Genomic DNA, 20,015 nt, shown 5'->3' on the forward strand with positions numbered 1-20,015 from the left:
CCACACAAAACCAATTAGAGAACTATTTTCTGCGACAGGGCACGAATTTACGTGGTTTCTCATGAAAAGATGTACCTTTTAATTTCTTTATTAAGATGACATCCGTGTCCCTTGAGACTTTTGGGGATGACAATCATTTGTTCATCATGCAAGAGCATACAGTAACTGAAATCACATTACGGGACAAGGGTGGAAGGCCCCGTTCCTCATTTCACATTTTCCAAAGGAGCTATTTTGCAAACTGATCATTAGAAGCAAATACGTTAACAGGGTATCTTGACAGGAATTAATACAAACTCTGGTAAGGAGCCAAAGGGGAGTAGTGGTACATATTCAACTGTGGTTGTGTACTGTTGAGTTCAAAAGCATAACCATGGCCAAATTATTTAGACATCAGAAATTCAACAAGCTTCTTAGCGTCTAAGATTAAGATATCAAGTGTCAGTGGAAATTGGTTCTTTTTTGAACAGTGAATAACATTATCCAACTCTACCACAAGTTTCTGTTTAATCATCTTAATCATCTCAGGTTATTTTTGTATAATGTATTAAAAGGGAAAACTGAGACGATCAATAATTTGTGTCTACTCATTAGAACATAAAGTTTAAGTTTTTAAGTAAGAGTGATTTCTTTTTTTTTTAAGTGAAGAATATAGTTTTGTTATTATGAAGCCAAAAGATCACTTAGAATAGAAGCACCAGGTATGGCCCTTATTTGTATTATAGTAAGTGTTTCATCAGCCCTAAGGTATTGGGAATATCCTTATCAAATATTTATTGTGAATCAATCAGTGCTGAGCTCTGGTCTAAATGCTGGCAATAGAGGAGATAAAGAATAATGAAGGTAAATAGACAAATGAATTAACAATAAATTCACAATTTATTAAATGCCATGACAGAGTGATACTGAGCGTAATGGGAGCCTGGAGAAGAGGCGTTAAACATAACAGGGGAGAAGAGATGGTCAATGATGCTTTGGGGAGGAAGTGTAATGTGACTATGACCTCAAAAGATGAACCCGTGTCAGTCATCTTTTCAGGATGACTCACAAACAGAAGAACGGCACTCAGGCAGAAAAAAAAGCAAGACAAAACACAGGCACAAAAGGGCATCGTGTGTGAGAGAAATTTCAAACAATTTGGCGTATTAATAGTGCATTAAGCACAAGGCAAGCAGTAGCAAGAGCCGAGGCCAGAGAGGTGGGGGAGCCCAGTCTTGGGGAGCCTTGTGAGGATTCCATTAGATAGCGCAGTTGCCCCAGATGCATGATGTTTTTTTCCATTTCAGTTTTTCTGAAATCAGAGTGTAGGGAGAGACTTGCCACTAGGTTGTGATGAAATGGATACTGCCTGTTCATGCAAGAAGGCAAGCCGTGCTGATAATTTCATCCAGTTGGGTCGTTGTTTTTCTCCCAATTACATTAAAATGGCAGCACTGAAATGAAGTTGCTCTATGTACAAAAGGTGGCTTCTGATACTCAACAGAGTAATTGCAGTAAGAAGAAATTACCTAAATTCTTTAGGAACAGAACATAAAATTCCAAGACTGGTTAGAGGAAGGTAAAAGGGTTGAGCAAAGAAAGGTGTTTAAGTAAAGATGACCCAGTTTAAGGAATGCTCAGAGTCAGTGAAAGAACCAGAGGTGCAGTGTCACCAGGGTGAAAGAATAGGGCGTTCTGAGAAGGAATGAGGGATTTGTATGGTCAAGCAAAGTAGAGAGGTCTAGTCAGGTGAGGGCCCATTAATGTCCTCAGCAAGGCAGATGGCTTGTTCCAAGTAGGAGGTATCTAGGAGATAAGCAAGCATGGGAGCAAATGTAGGTAACTTAAAAAATCTGGATGCAAAAGAGAAAAAAAAAAAAGAAATGAAAGGTACCTAGAAGGAGAATATAGGAGAAGCTTAAGTATGGCTATTTTAAGCTTTATGTAAGGGCCTAAGAGGGAAAGAAAAATGAAGATATATGTTTGGGAAGAATAAATAATGAAACCGGACCTTTGGAGGCAGGACGTTATGGTCACGAGGACAGGTAATTGTCTTAAACATTCTTTGAAATTACGGAAAATGTAGGGAGGATAGCTGTGAGACACAAGGATATCCGGAAGATAGGTGAGGGTCTGAGATCATACCTGATGGCTTAATTCTTCTTGGGAAGGAAAGGAAGGCGAGTGAACTGTGTTGCCACAGCCCAGTGAGAGATGGGGAGCTAGAACAGCCTGGAAAGGCCTTTCCTGCCCTCCCTCCAGCACGCTCCACTAGAAGTCAGAGGGCAAAGAAGTGCAGATAATCTAATCTGTAGAGATCAGATTTCTGGGACATAGGACATGAAAGGTGAAGAAAAGAAATAGCTAGTCCAGTGAAAAGCTGATATAAAAGACTGTGCAAAGATGGCTACAGTAAACTCTTTCTATCTCTCTACACATGCTCCTTTGCAATGGGACTCTGCCATTTTTCCCAGAGAGTGGTGAAGTTTATTTCCCTACCCTTGAGTTGGGGCTGGGCTACGACTGCTCTGACTAATAAAATGTGGTGGAAGAGAGATTTTGTAATAACTCAGCCCACCTGATTTTCCTCTCACCCACCTGAAACACTAGCTGCCATGTAAGGACAACTTCTTGAGAATGAAACATCGTGTGGACACAGAGGCCCAGCCAGGCACGTGATGAAGCCATCTTGGAACATCCAGTTCCCAGTTAAGCAGCCAGATGACTCAAGCCACAAAAGTGATTCAGGCAAGATTGGTTGCTTTAAGGCATTAAATTTGGGGGAGGTTTGTTACACAGCAGCTATTTAGCTATTTAGCTCATACAGCTGGACAACATGGGCCTTAAAGGAGGATGAGAGAAGCATTCCAACTTTTCCTCTCAGCCCTATGATACTGGGATGTTTAGTAATCTTGCTGTAGTTTTCTTTTTTTCTTTTGTAAGCATTTTATTCAAGTGAGAAGCATAACAAACACTTCAAAATTAAAAATACATTGTAAAAAAATACATTCTAGATCAGTGGTTGCTAGGGGATCAGGTCGGGAGGAAAGCAGAATGAGTATGTGGAACACAGAGTATTTGGGGGGCAGTTACACTATCCTCTATGATAGTGAATAATATCCAGGGGATGGTGGATCCATGACATACATTTGTCAAAACTCAAAGAACTTTACAACACAAAGGGTGGACCCCAATGTAAACCACAGACCTTTAATAATGTATCAACATCAGCTCATCAGCTGTGACAAATTATGGGATATACTATAGTAGGAAATAATAAGTAAAACTATGATCCAGGGAAACAGGATATATGGGTAATCTCTGATCAATTTTCTTTAAACCTAAAACTGCTCTATAAAATAAAGTCTGTTAATACATTTTAGCCTTTTTCCCCCTTGAACCATTCTTTTTATTCTTTAATTTTTTTATGTTTATTTATTTTTGACAGAGAGAGAGAGAGAGAGAGAGAGAGAGAGAGAGAATAAGTGGGGGAGGGGCAGAGAGAGAGGGAGACTCAGAATTTGAAGCAGCCTCCAGGCTCTGAGCAGCCAGCACAGAGCCTGACGTGGGGCCTGAACCCACGGAGTGCGAGATCATGACCTGAGCCGAAGTCAGATGCTGAACCGACTGAGCCACCCAGGCGCCCCGAACAATTCCTAAAACCAAGCCAAATGAAGCCAAAATGGCAGGTGATGGGAGGACAGCAGGGTTCCCTAGGTACCCTCAAGACTTTTACACTTTGTGTAAAAACTTTGTTTTTAATGTGAAAATTACTGTACTCAAAGAAATAGTTTTCTTTTGTACTGGCCTACAAATGAAACAATAATATATAACCATTCCATATTTTGCCTAGAGAAAAATACAGCTTAAGAACAACTGAGAAAAAAACCAACTGAGAATTTATTATTTTTTTAAGCATTTTTCTTTTCTGTTTTTTGTTTCTTTTAAATTTTAAGTAGGCTCCACACTCAGTGCGGGGCTTGAACTCATGACCCTGAGATCAAGAGTTGCACACTCTACCAACTGAGCCAGCCAGACACCCCAAGAACTTATGACTTATGGAAGGTACTTATAGAAGTGCTGCTTACCCCCAAGGAGAACAGTGAAAGTGTCACCATGTTGCTTTTGAAGTGTTTTCATGAACCCTAAAGGATTCTTTTGGAAGTTCAGGGCCTCTCCAAGGTAAGGAAGCCAGCCTTTTATCAATGGAGGCTCACCAGGTCTCCTATGAGAAAAACAAACAAACACAAGAAAAAATTAAGTCCCTATTTTAATACATGTGAGTTATGAATCCACTCTAGAAGTGAATGGATGAATTGCACAGCTAATTCCAGTTATTTTATTCAATGATTCTTATATAATCAAAGACATGGATTTATTGAGCCCCACCAGTATGTGTGGGTTTTGGGGTATACAGTTCAATTCATAGCTTTTGGTGAGCAACTTTTTGAAGAACTTTGTTATCTTGTAAGACTCAAATGGCTGACTGAAATGACAGCTACACTTAGTAACCATTTTATGTACGAGCTCTGTCTGTACTGTTCTGAGTGTTAGATGTCATGTAGTTCACTTGCCAAAGTAAAGTTCTTTGTTATCAGATATCACTTTAGGCTAGGATTATATCATTAGAAGAGGGACAATTAATAATCTCGAAAAATCTTTTATGCTGTTGGGAACAGTAAAAACTTCAACATTGTTTCCATGAAGTATATCTTGTTATATCCTTTCATAAAGTTTTTATTCAACTACAAAATGAATAGGAATATTTATTAAATTTTACAAGACAACATATGAAACACATTCAACGAAACATTGAAATATTGTGAATTAAAAAACAAGTTCCTTCTTTTTTGACCTATAATCCTAGCAAAACTAGACTTCAGAATTTCTTCTTCTTCATTTATTTGGTGAACTCAATCTGGTTTAAAGTTAAAAAAAAAAATCCAAAGCCATTTTATCCTAGAAGGGATTAAAACAAATATTCAAGAGAACTCTGATAATTCTCTATCCCATCTGTGAAGATGACTTATACTACAGGCAGTACAACCCATTTTGATTAATCACAAGATATTACTAGCTCAGACCTAATCAAAGTTCAAGATTATGATCATATTCAACATGGACTTTTATGTAGCTAGATTAACCCTATCAAAAGCTTTTATTTTCCCACATCCCAACATGGTAGAATTAAACTTAAAACATAAACATCAGATCTTTCAGGGGAAAAAGGAAATAAACTAATACAAAATAAACCCAAAGTATGGTAGAAATAAAGGAAAAAGGTATCAAAACTCTTCTTTCTGTTTTTAGAATAAAATTGATTTTTATAATAATTTATAAAGTGTATGCTGTTATTTAAATACATATACTTAGAAAGACAATAAACATTGCATAAAAATGTATATCTTATGCTTCCTCCCTTTCTCTGTTACTTTCTTAAATGCTAACTTTCCCAATGGAGACTTGTGTTTTTGAGAAATTTAAAAGTGTACCAAAAAAGTATTTTAACAGTTAATTCTATATCCATAGATTAAACAAGAGGAGACAACATATATGATTGTAAGTTAGGATCTCCAAATTAGAAACTGCCATAGCATACTGGCTATAAATCAATGGCTTTCAAAATTCATAAGTGATCTTAGTTCACAAGATTTCCTTTAAAAATATTAACTCTCTTCCTTGGTCTATTTTTACTCTGGTTTGTTTAATGTTGCTTGAATGTTGCATTGTGACAAAGATTTTGAAAGGCTTTTTGTCATATCGTAATTTAATGCAACTAATTTCATCCTCTATGCTCTGTCATTTGGTCAAAAGCTGTATTCTTCACGGGATTTCCGCGGGGGGAAAGGATTGAGCTCAGAAATCCAGGGAATATTAAGTTAATGTTCAGAGTTAGGGAAACACATTAGGAAGCCATTTTACTGTTACAAAGATGAGAGGATCATCATTTCTTACAGCTATGTTCATTTTGGCAGCAATAAGCTCAAAAGTATGAAATACCATGTCACAACTATGCATATTTTCAGCAAAAAATATAGTGCTGGTTCATCTTATGACCCATCAAAGACAGACCACAAAAATCTGTCTTCATCAGTACATTTGTAAAAATTATTTAGAGAGGAAAGACATCACCATAATGATCCGGAAAGGCCTGCTGACATATGGCACAGTGTAAATACTGCTATTTGTCTCTCTCATGCTCTGTGACTTTGAAAATGAAATACCCACTGCCCACTGCTGAATGAGAGAATAGATGCCTAATGTTTCTTGGGAATGATCAGGTCCCAAAGCTTAAAAAGAACAGGTTCTGAAGCAACAGTGGGTAATTTAAAAAATAAAAAAATAAATTAAAAAAAATGCAAAAAACAAAAAACAAAAAACAAAAACTGTGGTCCATACCCCCTCTTAATCCCACTCTGATGGTATATATTTCCTCAAATATCCTCTTTACTATTTAAGACACTACAAGGACACATCTTGTAAATTTTACAAATTAGAGCTTATAAAAGGTTCTCAATGATTAAACCCAAGTTCTTGATTTTTTTTAGAGAGTTCTTGTGCATGCATGTGCACAAGTGGGGGAGGCAGGGTGGGTGCAGAGGGAGAGGGAGGGAGAAAATTCCAAGCAGGCTCCATACTGTCAGTGCAGAGCCTGACATGGGGCTTGGTCTCACGAACCATGAGATCATGACCTGAACTGAACTCAAGAGTCAGTCACATTGAGGAGGGCCCTTGTTGGGATGAGCGCTGGGTATTGTATGTAAGCAATAGAACACGGGAATCTACCCCCAAAACCAAGAGCATGCTGTACACACTGTATGTTAGCCAATTTGACAATAAATTATAGTAAAAAAAAACTTAGCAAAAAAAAAAAAAAAAAGTCGGTCACTTAAGTGACTGAGCCACCCAGGCACCCTTAATACTGGGATTTTAAGTCTAATACACTAGCTATGTAGACACCCAGTTGTTTTTTAACTTAAGAATGATAGGGGCGCCTGGGTGGCTCAGTTGGTTGAGCGTCCGACTTTGGCTCAGGTCATGATCTCGTGGCCTGTGAGTTTGAGTCCCGAGTCGGACTCTGTGCTGACAGCTCAGAGCCTGGAACTTATGTGGATTCTGTGTTTCCCTCTCTCTCTGCCACTCTCCTGCTCATGCTCTGTCTCTCTCTCTCTCTGTCAAAAATTAATAAACATTAAAAAATAAAAAAAGAAATTTTAACTTGAGAATGATAATATTAACCTTAAATGTTTACCATTCATATATGAAAGTAGTTGTGCTATACAGAACAGGATTAGTTTTCTGGGCTATTCACATACATTGTAAGCAGCTGCACATACATGGTTTTTCTCTTTTATTCTCTGTATGAACTGTTTTCTTCATCAACTCTCCCTGCTATCTATATAAGGAGCTTGGAAGGCATCACTCCCATCTTCACCACAAGAAAAAAGCTGAACAAACTGAGTATCAATAACTCCTCTTAGATTCGTTACAGAATTGATGCCACCGGGAAAACCACTGCCCTGAAAGCTATAGAGACAGGTGAATACAGAAAATCATAGCTTACTGGGAACAGAGGCTGCTGCTGGAGTCTTTAAGAGAGACACTGAAAAGGGTAATTGACCAATTGCTGGAGACTGAGCAAGGACTAACTTATGATATAAAGATCTCCTAAGGGGCCAGACTTACGAGGGCTCCACAGGGCTCGCACAAGGAGAAATAGGTAATCTGAATTAGTATGCATCTATCAAATAAATTGAATCAATATATATCTTTTGAAGTTTATTTATTTTGAGAGAGAGAGAAACAGCACAAGTAGGGTAGGAGCAGAGAGAGAGGGAGGGGGAAAGATCCCAAGCAGGCTCCACATTGCCAGCATGGAGCCCCATGTGGGGCTTGAACCCACAAAGCCATGAGATCATGACCTGAGCTGAAACCAAGAGTCAGGTGCTTAACCGATGAGCCACCTAGGTGCCCCTGAATCAATAATTTATAGTCTTCCAAAGCAGAAGGCGCCAGGTCTAGAGCTCACTGGTGAATTTTATCAGACATTTGAGGAAATGTTACCAATTCTCTCTAATCTCTTCTAGAAAAGAGAAGCAGAGAAAACACTTCCTAACTCATCCTATAAGGACAGCATTACTCTAATACAAAACCAGACAAAAACATGACAAAAAGGAAAATTATGGATCAATAAAAATAACATAGATTTAAAAATCCTCAACAAAATAATAGTAAATTGAACTCAACAGAGTATAGAAAGGATTATTATACATTAGGAGCAAGTGAAATATATTCTAGGTATTTAAGGCTGCTTCAATATTCAAAAATCAATTAAATGTAATTAATGTAATCCATTAATTCAAAGGGATAAAGAAGAGAAATCATCTGATCATATCAATAGATACAGAAATATCATTTTACAAAATGTAACACCTATTCATGAAAAAATTCTCAGAAAACCAGGATGAGAGCAAAATTCAACTTGATAAAGAACATCTACAAAAAACCTTACAACTAACATCATACTTAATAGTGAGAAACTAAATACTTCCCTGCTAAGATCTAAAACAAGGCAAAGATACCCCTTTCACAACTCCTGTTTGACATTATACTGAAATGCAATAACACAAGAACAGAAAATACAAGGTAGAAGAATTAAAACTGTTTTTATTGCAGATGACATGATTGTCTATACAGAAAATCTCCAAGAATCAACAACAACAAAAAAAACCCCTCCTGGAACTAATAAGCAATTATGGCCAGGTAGCAGAATACAACATTAATACACAAAAATAAATTGCTTTCCTATTTACCAGCAGTGAATAAGTGGACTTTGAAATAAAAGACCATTTACATTGGTACCCATAAAAATGAAATACTTTGGTATAAATCTAAAAAAACATGTACAAAATCTACATAAGAAAAACTACAAAACTTTAAGGAAATAAATCAAATAAAAGTTAAATAAATGGAGAGATATCCCATGCACATCAATAGGGAGACTCAATACTCTCAAGATGTTCGTTCTTCTCAGCTTTATCTACACATTCAATGCAATCCTGACCAGAACGCCAGAAAATTATTTTGTGGATATTGACAAAACAGATTCTAAAGCTTATATGGGAAGGGAAAAGACCCAGAAGAGCCAATATAATATTGAAGGACAAGAACAAAGTGGAAGGAGTGATACTACTCCACTTCAATACTTATTATAAAGCAATAGTAATCAAGACAGTGTGTTATTGGTAAACAAATAGACAAACAGGTCAGTGGAACAGAAGAGAAAGCCCAAAATTAGACCAACACAAATATAGTCAACCAATCTTTGACAAGGGAGCACAGTAATTCAATGGAGAATGGATATCCTTTTCAACAAATGGGGGTAGAATAATGGCATCCTCTCACAAAACTAGAAATCTAGACACAATTCTTATACTTTTCACAAAAATTAACTCAAGATAGATCAGAGACCTAATTGTAAAATGCAAAACTACAGAAGTCCTAGCAGATAACATAAGAAAAATCTAGATAACTTTGGGGCTGGCAATGACTTTTTAGATACAACATCAAAAGTATGATCCATGAAAAAAAAACAAACAGCTTCATTAGAATTAAAAACTTTTGCTCTGCAAAATACACTGTTAAGAGAATGAAAACCCATGTTTCAAACTTGAAGAGAAATTTTTGCAAAACACATACCTGATAAAGGACTAACAACCAACATATACAAAGAACTCTTAAAACTCAACAATAAGAAAAAAAAAACAATTAAAAATGGACAAAAGATCTGAACAGACATCTTATTGAGGAAGACATACAGATGGCAAATAAACATAAAAAGATGCCCCACATCACATATTATCAGAGAATTTCAAATTACAACAACAGTGAGCTACTAGTACACAACTATTAGAAGGGCCAAACTCAAAACATTGACTGCCCCAAATGCTGACAAAAATGTGGAACAACAGAAACTCTCGTTGGTGGGAATACAAAATGGTACAGCTACTTTGGAAGCCAGTTTGGCAGTTTCTTATAAAACTAAACATACTCTAACCATATGACCCAGCAACTGTGATCCTTGGTATTTACCCAAATGAGTTGAAAACTTGTGTCCACACAAAAACCTGCACACAAATGTTTATAGCAACTTTAGTCACAATTGCCAAAACCTGGGAACAATCAAGATATCCTTCAATTGGTGAACAGATAAACAAACTGTGGTAAATCTGGTTGGTCGAATATTATTCAGTGATAAAAAGCAATGAACTATCATGCCACAAAAAGACATGGAAGAACCTTAATCACATATTGCCAAGTGAACTAAGCCAATCTGAAAAGGCTACATACTGTATAATGACAACTCTATGACACTCTGGAAAAGACAAAACTATAACTATTAAAAGATCAGTAGTTGCCAAAGGTTTGGGGGAGAGAGGGATGAACAGGTGTAGCACATAGGATTTTTACTAGAGCGAAACTGTTCTGTATGTTACTGTAACCATGCACATATGTCATACATTTGTCAAAACCCACATATTGTACAACACAAAAATGATCCCTGATGCAAACTAGCACTTTAGTTAATATTAATGTATTAATATTGGGTCAATTGTAACAAATATACTATACTAATGCAAGATGTTAATATTTGCGGAAATTATGGAGATAGGAAGGTGGGGGGGTTATATGGGAACTCTGCAGTTTCCTCTCAATTCTTCTGTAAACCTCAAATTGCCCTATAAAATAGAGCATATGTATCTCTATAGATATAGATATCTCTCTATATATAATAAACTTTAAGCAAGAAATTGTTATGTAAGTTCACATTTTTTTAATTAATATTTTTTAAAAATATAGACAACTCTAAAGTATTAGTATTGGGCAGTGTGTAAACTGATACAGAATGCAGTATTTTTTAAGAGTAAAGAGCTCTAAACTGATGGTTCCCAGAGGAAAAGGGGTGGGAGGATGGGTTAAATAGATGATGGGAATTAAAGAGTGCACTTGTTGTGATGAGCATTGGGTGATGTGCAGAAGCGTTGAATCACTGTATTTTACACCTGAAACTATATGTTAACTAACTGGAATTGAAATAAAAACATTAAAAAAGAGTAAAGGGTTCTAGAATCCAAAAAATGAGAAAATTGCTGTGCCTTATCTCTGGCCATGATAAGCCAGTTTCTTGCTATGTCCTCATAAGAAGCCATTGTTAGGGAATCCCAAGCACCTATTTAAGATGTTGGCTGGGCAGAGGATTTTGTACCTTCTAGCTCGGGAAGCTGGTTTTCAATGACCTGTGGGGACTTTGACTAAAGTTAGTTTCTTCCTTGGCATTGTAGGGTTTTTGTCTACTTTGTCTATTAATTATTTTCACTTTAAAGAAAAAGTGAAAAATTTAATCCTAAAAGAAATTCTTTTTAAATCTTTTTCTTATTTTTTATTCTTGTTTTTTTGCATTTTTAAAATTTAGTTTGTTAATGTTTTTGTTTACCTTTATTTTTGTCTGGCACTATGTTGATTCCATCATAAAGATCAGTTTTTCAGGTATGCTTTGAAAGTGATTTTCTTTTGAAGTAATTTGGGTCAAGTTTCTCCCTAGCTTTTCCCGGTTTTAAGCTGACATTGGGACATGCTGCCTCCAAGTAAGTGTAACACACCGCCGGGTCTCTCAGTCATCTCTGCTGAGGGGAAGACCCAGGTTGGCAACTACCATTGGCAAGGATATCTTTGCCGAGGTGAAGTTAACCTGACACATGCTGATTGGAAAAGAGATGGTCATGAAGGTCATTAACAGGAGTCAATCCTGTTAAGTATCCTATAAAGTCAAAATATTGAGGGCCTTGGATCACCCCAACATTATGAAATTATTTGAAATGATGGAGACAGGAACAGTCTACCTAGTCATGGAGACGCTAGTGAGGAAGGGCTGTTCAATTACCTAGTGGATCATGGCAGTATGAAAGAGAAAGGGGCCCCAGGAAAATTCTGCCAGAGAGTGTCTGCTGTATAGTATTGCCTCCAAAAGGGTACTGTCCATAGATCTAAAGGCAGAAAACCAACTATTGGAAACTGACATAAACATCAAGGCTGCAGACTTTTGCTTCAGCAATGAATTCCCCTTTGGCAATAAGTTGGATGCCTTGTGTGGCAGCTTCCTTATAATGCCTTGGAACTCTTTCCAGGGCCAAAAGTGACATGGCTCCATGGTGGATGTGTGGAGCCTAAGAGTCATCGTATGTATTCTGGTCATCATCTGCCTGCATTTTGATGGACAACTTTTTAAGGATCAGAGAAAGCAGTAGTGAATTCACCATATTCACTTGTACTTGTCCATAGAATGTGAAAACCTATCAAGACACTTCTCATCCTCCATGTCTGCAAGAGGTGCATTAGGGCAAATCATGAAAATTCCATGTGGCTCATGAAGATGAGGAACTGAAGCCTCATATGGAGTCACTTCCTGAGTACAAAGACCCTGGTGGACTGAGTTGATGATGTCCAGTGGCTTCACAGTGCAAAGAGGGGCAGGTAGAAGCAATGACGTGATGTGAAGGCTGTGAAGATTATCTTGCCTTGAGTCTTTATCGACACACAGAGACACCATAGGCCACTATAAGACACTCACAGAATCCATCAGTATTGACTTTTTGGAGAAATTTGTTCTCTCTCTCTTTATATGTATATATATATACATATATGCAATTATTATAAATATTGCAATTTTATATTGCAATATTATATATATTTGCAATATATGCAAATATTATATATATGCAATTATAGATATGCAATTATTATATACATATTATACTTAATATTATATAAGTATATATAATTATATATATAATAATATATATACCTATATTATATAAGTATATATATAATATACCTATATTATATACCTATATATATAGGTAATATATATAATATATTATATATATTAATATATATATAATATATATTATATTATATATATAATATAATATACCTATATTAATAGGTATAATATACCTATTAATTATACAGGTATATATAGCTATAGGTATATATATAGGTATATATATAGGTATAGGTATAGGTATAGGTATAGGTATAGGTATATATAGGTATATATATAGGTATATATATAGGTATATATATATTATATATAGGTATATATTAATTATATAGGTATATATATATAAATAATATATACCTATATTAATTATATAGGTATATATACCTATATATAATATACCTATATTATATAAGTATATATTATTATATATTATATAATAATATAAGTATAATATAAGTATAATATAAGTATATATTATTATATATATTATTACATATATAATATATATTATATTATATATATACTTATATAATATAGGTATATATTAAGTGTATATTATATATAGTATATATTATAATTATAATTATATACTATATATTATATGCACTTAATATACTGAATATTATACTTAACTGCTTTATTAACTTACAGATATATACATATACGTGTATATATATATAGTATATATTGTATATACATACATATATATACAATATATACTATATATATATACACACACATATGTATATATCTGTAAGTTAATAAAGCAGTTAAGTAACCATAGGCACAACAGCATTTTCCTCAAAAAAATGTGGTAAGGGATATAATACAAAGAGAAAGGGCGGGGATACTTTAAGATGTTAATGGTCATTATGCTTGGTGGTGAGATTATGGGAGTTTGGAAGCTAGTGTCTTCTAATTTGCATGATACAAACATACTTCTTTGAACAGTATTTGGCATTTACTTGTAGAATGTCCCTCAATTTGGGGTGTTTGATGTTTTCTCATGATCAGATTGAGGTTGTAACATTTTGGGAAAGAATCTCACAGAAGCAATGTGCCTTTCTCAGTGTATTGTTTTTGAAGTTTAAAAACAAATGCTATATTAGTGTTAAAATTAAAGCCATGTATAGAAGGCAATGTCTTGTAACATGTAGGTGATGGCAAAAAAGTACACTCTACAAATTAATCAAGGATTGATTCTAAAAATGAGCTCCACATTCCTCATTGGGTGAGCAGAGAAAAAGGCTGGGATTCCCCACAAGGACAAGGAGCACCCTTCCCACTCATACTCCAAAAGAGAAGAGCAGACACCAGGGTCGGACTCTGTTAACTGTACAAAATACGGACACACAGTGCCACCTGAGATACCTCATCACTTCCAGGTGATGTACTAATGAGGCGGGCAGAGTTGGTTTCTGTGATACCCATGAAAGGGCAGGGTGTTCTTTATAAATGGAGTTGCAGCTAGTGGACTATGACAACTGGGGCCCCTGAGCGTCTTTTCAAGGCTGCACTCGGACAAAGAAACTGTGGCGCAGAGCTCACTGCCTCCGTTCCCTCACAAAACCCCAGCGCATCTCACGCTTACAGTCAGGGAGTCGGTTAATTTTTTCCTCCTTGTGTATGATGATTCATAGTTTCTTTAGGACTCTTGATTCACATGTTGAACAAAAATGATCTGCTTAATATTTGTTTACTGCAAGAATCGCAACTATCGTAATCTCTTTTCAGGATGAACATTAATCCAACTCTGTCTAGAAAAATTATGCAATTCATTACCATAAGTAATCTCTATTGTACCCTGTGATTAACCTTCACTTTCTCCCCAGTTTTATAATCTTGCAAATCCACTGGTGCTGTGTGATTGGCATCTGGTGTTCATAAACCTGCCTCACAAAGAATCAATGAAAAATCTCTACATAAAAATGCCATTTTTCAGTCTATAAATGATTACCCTCTGTTCAGGATGGCAATTGGCAGTAGCGAAGGTATCACTGTTCAAGCACTTTTGATCAAAGTATTAAAAGTAACGCAATGTAAAAGCCAGCAATGCTGAATGGTCACAAATTTCCCCATTATTGGCATGGAATCATAGCAAAACCAAAATGAACATGACTATATCTTCACACCCATAGAGAGTAACTTTTGAAGCCATATTCCAGTTGAACCTTTAGCTGTCAGTTCCTCTCTGTGATTGTGTCATCCGAATAAAGCTTTTGTCTGTGGAATGTGCCTTGTAAACTCAATTCCATTAGCAGATTTATACTAATGCCTTGATCAAGTGAGTGATTTGTAAGTGCTTCTTTGGATAAGAAGCCAAACCACATCCATGTAGGATTTTACTCAGAGAAGTCTATGATTGAGCTTTTTTTTTTTTTTAAACTGGGACGGATGCCCAGTTTGGCACCAGTAAAATAATGTCAAGGCATATTAAAAAAAAAAAAACCCAAAGCAAAAAACAACAAAACAAAAGCCAAAAACCAAAACCAAACCAAAACAAAAAACAAGTCTCAAGCATGCCCCACAATAACTACAGCACTGGAAGACGTTTATGAACTTGACCCTAGTTCAAGCCCTCATCCATTCTCATGTACACTGTTGCAATAGCCTCCTGATGGCTATTGATAGTTCAGGTTCCAGGCTCTACCAACTACCATCAGTTTGCTGACTTTGGCCAATTTACTTAACCTATCTGTGCCTTGGATTTCTCACCTGTAAAACGGATACACCGTTGAAATTTCTTCATGTGACAAATAAGAACTAAAGGCAATGACTGGCATATAGCAAGCCCTCAGAATGTTAGCTGCTGTTATTACTGTATTATTGTTATTGATCTCCAGATCACTAGCAGGGATCATCTAAAATACAAATCTAATTGTGGCTCTTTCCCGATTTCTCTTTCCAAAAAGTTTTCAAGAATACTAACTTTTAAGATATTTTTTTTCATTTGCTTTCATACTTTCTTTACTTGCCTAATTTAGGTATTAGTTTAGGGTTACCGTATTTGGTTTGCTGGTCAGAGGATGGGGCACCAGAATCATCTACCCACTTGAGGAGAAATGACAACTTTTCAGGCTTTGCATTCTCTGAGCAAATCCACTTACAGGGACAAAAGAGGCAAAGAAGAGCACTGTATCTTAGGAGAAAGCCAGTCAAGAATGTTTAAACAGCTTAGACAATTCTGAAAGAGGGAAATCGATTCATAATTGAAAGTTATTTCAATTCCTTAATTAAAATAGAAAACCATGCAACTGATTTTGTAATTTCTGAGATGATCAGTTGCTAATTTATTTTACAGATACGATTTGATTGGACTTCATGGAAGAGATATCAATTCCATTAACTCATCATTTCTTACATTTGATTAAATTGTTTGATTTTGAAATGTTTAATAGAAAATCAGAACCCACAGTTTTGTGAAACTGAATTATACTAGAGGGCTAACCCAGAAAGCCTTGGTAATAACAATATAAAGATCAATGCCCACAATATATGAATGCATAGTCAAGGGTGCCTGAGTGGCTCAGTAGGTTAAGCATCTGACTTTAGCTCAGGTCACAATCTCACAGTTCATGAGTTTGAGCCCCGCACTGGGCTCTCTGTTGTCAGCGCACAGTCCTCTTCAGATCCTCTGTCTCCTCTCTCTGCCCCTCCCTGACTCGTGCATGCTCTCTCTCTCTCAAAAATAAATAAACATTAAAAAAATAAAAATAAATGCACAGTCAAGTTATCAGGTGACATTTCAATAACCAAAACCAATGAAGAAATAGTTTCAAATGTTGAAGGTCAACACTAAAATAATCAAGCACAACTTATCAGAACCATAGGAAAAGCAATACAAGGGTACTTGTTTGCTTAGGTGGAGGCTCATAAAAAAGCCTAAGGACCATATGCCACATCTGCTTCATAATGCAAGAAGTCATAGCCATACTTTATATTGAGTAAACTATTAGCATAGCAAACGCTAATACTATCTCTATATTTGTAACACAGTGCGTGGCACCTAGAAAGGCAATGTTTTGACTTTGTCGTGAATTAAAGGACTTTTCAACAGGAAAAAAATATTCTTCAAAGACTGGTTCCTAACTTTGGCTTATGATTTATTTTAGGTCACTGTATAAAAAGAATGTATGACTACCTCAAGAAATCCATCATCATTAATATTACAACATGGAACGTGGAAGACCCGGCATCATATTTGTATACAGAAATCATAAGGTTTGCAAATTCTAAAATTAAAGATAGCCTCTTTTTTATTTTAAACATAATGCTTGCAGCATCCTTTGCTCACGCTATCCTCTCCTATGTGCACCCTTTCACTGTTTTGTGAAATAAATTTTCAGTATTTATAGCAGAATCATTATTGAGGTAATGCTCAATTGCTTTGTTTTTGTGTTTGCCTTGTTTTCTGTGTACCCATCACTAATTTTTATCAATCTCTTTCAGTACTCTCTAAAATCTTTCTCAATATGGTCAGACATATGGTCCTGTAATTTTCATATAGTGCCTCTCCTATTTTCCATCAATTTTTCTTTTGCTCCATTTAATAACTTTCTGGACTTAATCCCTTTCACAGATTATTTTATTTCTAATCTTAGATTTCTAATTTCACAGACTTCTTTTGTGCTGATTACACATTATACAAATTAAATTCTGTTCTTGTTTTATGAATGCAATTTCTTCTCTTATCTCTCTAAGACTGATAAATATAATTTGGGGGGGCGAGAATTTTCTTCTGTCCCTGAATTGTCTATTTCCTTGAAGTCCCTCTTTTTATTTATTTATTTATTTATTTATTTATTTATTTATTTAATGCTTTCTGTCTTTCATGATGGAAGCTTTCTTCAGTATCTCATGATCCTTAGCTTTTTTTAAGATTTAAAAACAAGGCTGTGTGTGTGTTGGTAGGGCTGATGGACTTCACCATATTGTGATTAGAAGGGGACCTAGTCATTTTAATGAACTACCTATCTTTGCTAGTTAAATGGATGAAGCCATCACCTATCATGAATTTTAATTTTGCTTTCAGGGACTCTGGGAATAAAACATAATATACAAATATAAATAAATACACTTCATATAAAGAGTTAACTTTAATTAATTTTGAATTTGTCTTAACTATAGTTTTTTGGAGATTACTGTTAAAGTCATTTGTAGTCATGTTTGTAGATAAAAAATTTAGAGTCCATTTCTATTTACAGTGGTGAGAATAGATAGAATATTTCACAATATGAAAGGCTGGCATTAGAAGTCAGAAAAGAGGGGCAAATGATGGGTTCTACAGTTATGCAAGTTTGTCAGTTAAAACTACAGGTTAGAGTAAGGGATTTTATTATTTCACTGTTCCCAAAATTAGTCCAACACTCCTGTAAGTGATATTATCTTGTTTTAGGGCTGGAGGGATTAGGGAAGACTGGCAGAAAAAATTGAAGTGCAGATATATTCTTTTTTCTCATTGGGGAAGGGTGTGTGTGTGTGTGTGTGTGCACGTGCATGCTCATGCATGTACATGTAACTATGTTTTGAATTGTGACTTAAACAAAGTGATGCCAAAGTCAGTAAAACATGAATTCTTTCCACAGACCACCCTCCAAATGGCAAATTTTTTAATTCCCAATAGAGTAAAAAAGCAAAGATTCATATCTTTCTCCTAGTTCCTCAGATACTTCTTCATCCCTTCTCAGAAATACGTGAGTTTTGACAAGACTCATGCACGTATAGAAGGTGTTTTTTCTCTCCTCTATAAATAGGGTATGACCTATAAAAACAGAAGCCACCATATGATCTGTAAATGACCATTCTACCATCTTGAGAGCTTACAGATAATTCCTCATAAGTGTTTAATGACTGTTAATGAGCATTTAAAATTCATTCTGCTCCTTTCCTAGAATTAAAAATTCTATCCTCGCAATCCTTATCAAAATAACACCAGAATTCTTCACAGAGCTAGAACAAACAACCCTAAACAAACCCTGGTTTGTGTGGAAACAGAAAAGACCCCGAAGAGCCAAAGCACTCTTGAAAAAGGACATCAAAGCTGGAGGCATCACAATCCCGGACTTCAAAATAAATTACAAAGCTGTAATCACCAAGACAGTATGGTACTGGCACAAAAACAGGCACTCAGATCAATGGAACAGAATAGAGAATCCAGAAATGGACCTACAAACATATGGCCAACTAATCTTTGACAAAGCAGGAAAGAATATCCAATGGAATAAAGACAGTCTCTTCAGCAAGTGGTGCTGGGAAAACTGGACAGCGACATGCAGAAGAATCAACCTGGACCACTTACACCATACACAAAAATAAACTCTAAATGGATAAAAGACCTAAATGTAAGACAGGAAGCCATCAAAATCCCAGACGAGAAAGCAGGCAAAAACCTCTTTGACCTCAGCCGCAGCAACTTCTTACTCAACACGTCTCCAGAGGCAAGGGAAATAAGAGCAAAAATGAACTACTGGGACCTCATTAAAAAAAAAAAAAATAGCTTCTGCACAGCGAAGGAAACAATCAGCAAAACTAAAAGGCAATTGACAGAATGGGAGAAGATATTTGCAAATGACATATCAGATAAAGGGTTAGTATCCAAAATTTATAAACAACTTATCATACGCAACACCCGAAAAGCAAATAATCCAGTGTAGAAATGGGCAAAAGACATGAATAGATACTTCTCCAAAGACATCCAGATGGCCAACTGACACATGAAGAAACGCTCAACATCACTCATCATCAGGGAAATACAAATCAAAACCAAAATGAGATACCACCTCAAACCTGTCAGAATGGCTCACATTAACAACTCAGGCAACAACAGATGTTGGCGAGGATGTGGAGAAAGAGGATCTCTTTTGCACTGCTGGTGGGAATGCAAACTGGTGCAGCACTCTGGAAAACAATATGGAGATTTCTCAAAAAATTAAAAATAGAACTACCCTACAACCCAGCAACTGCACTACTAGGTATTTATCCAAGGGATACAGGTGTGCTGTTTCGAAGGGACACATGAATCCCAATGTTTATAGCAGTGCTATCAACAATAGCTAAAGTATGGAAAGAGCGCAAATGTCCATTGATGGATGAATGGATAAAGAAGATGTGGTATATATTATACAGTGGAGTATTACTCGGTAATCAAATCTTGCCAAATCAATCAAATCTTGCCATTTGCAACTATGTGGATGGA

At 35.9% G+C, this 20,015-nt stretch overlaps 1 protein-coding gene across 1 annotated transcript in view; it reads right to left on the reverse strand.

Moving 5' to 3' along the window:
- Positions 1-20,015, reverse strand: part of LOC102970913 (cytochrome P450 7B1) — a 172,424-nt gene that overhangs the window by 27,065 nt on the left and 125,344 nt on the right. Inside the window, exon 2 of the mRNA XM_042973284.1 lies at positions 4,068-4,204. Coding sequence (XP_042829218.1) covers positions 4,068-4,204 — 137 coding nt within the window. The remainder of the gene's footprint in view (positions 1-4,067; positions 4,205-20,015) is intronic.

Source organism: Panthera tigris, chromosome F2 (assembly GCF_018350195.1).
Source record: "Panthera tigris isolate Pti1 chromosome F2, P.tigris_Pti1_mat1.1, whole genome shotgun sequence".
Classification (NCBI taxonomy): Eukaryota; Metazoa; Chordata; class Mammalia; order Carnivora; family Felidae; genus Panthera; species Panthera tigris.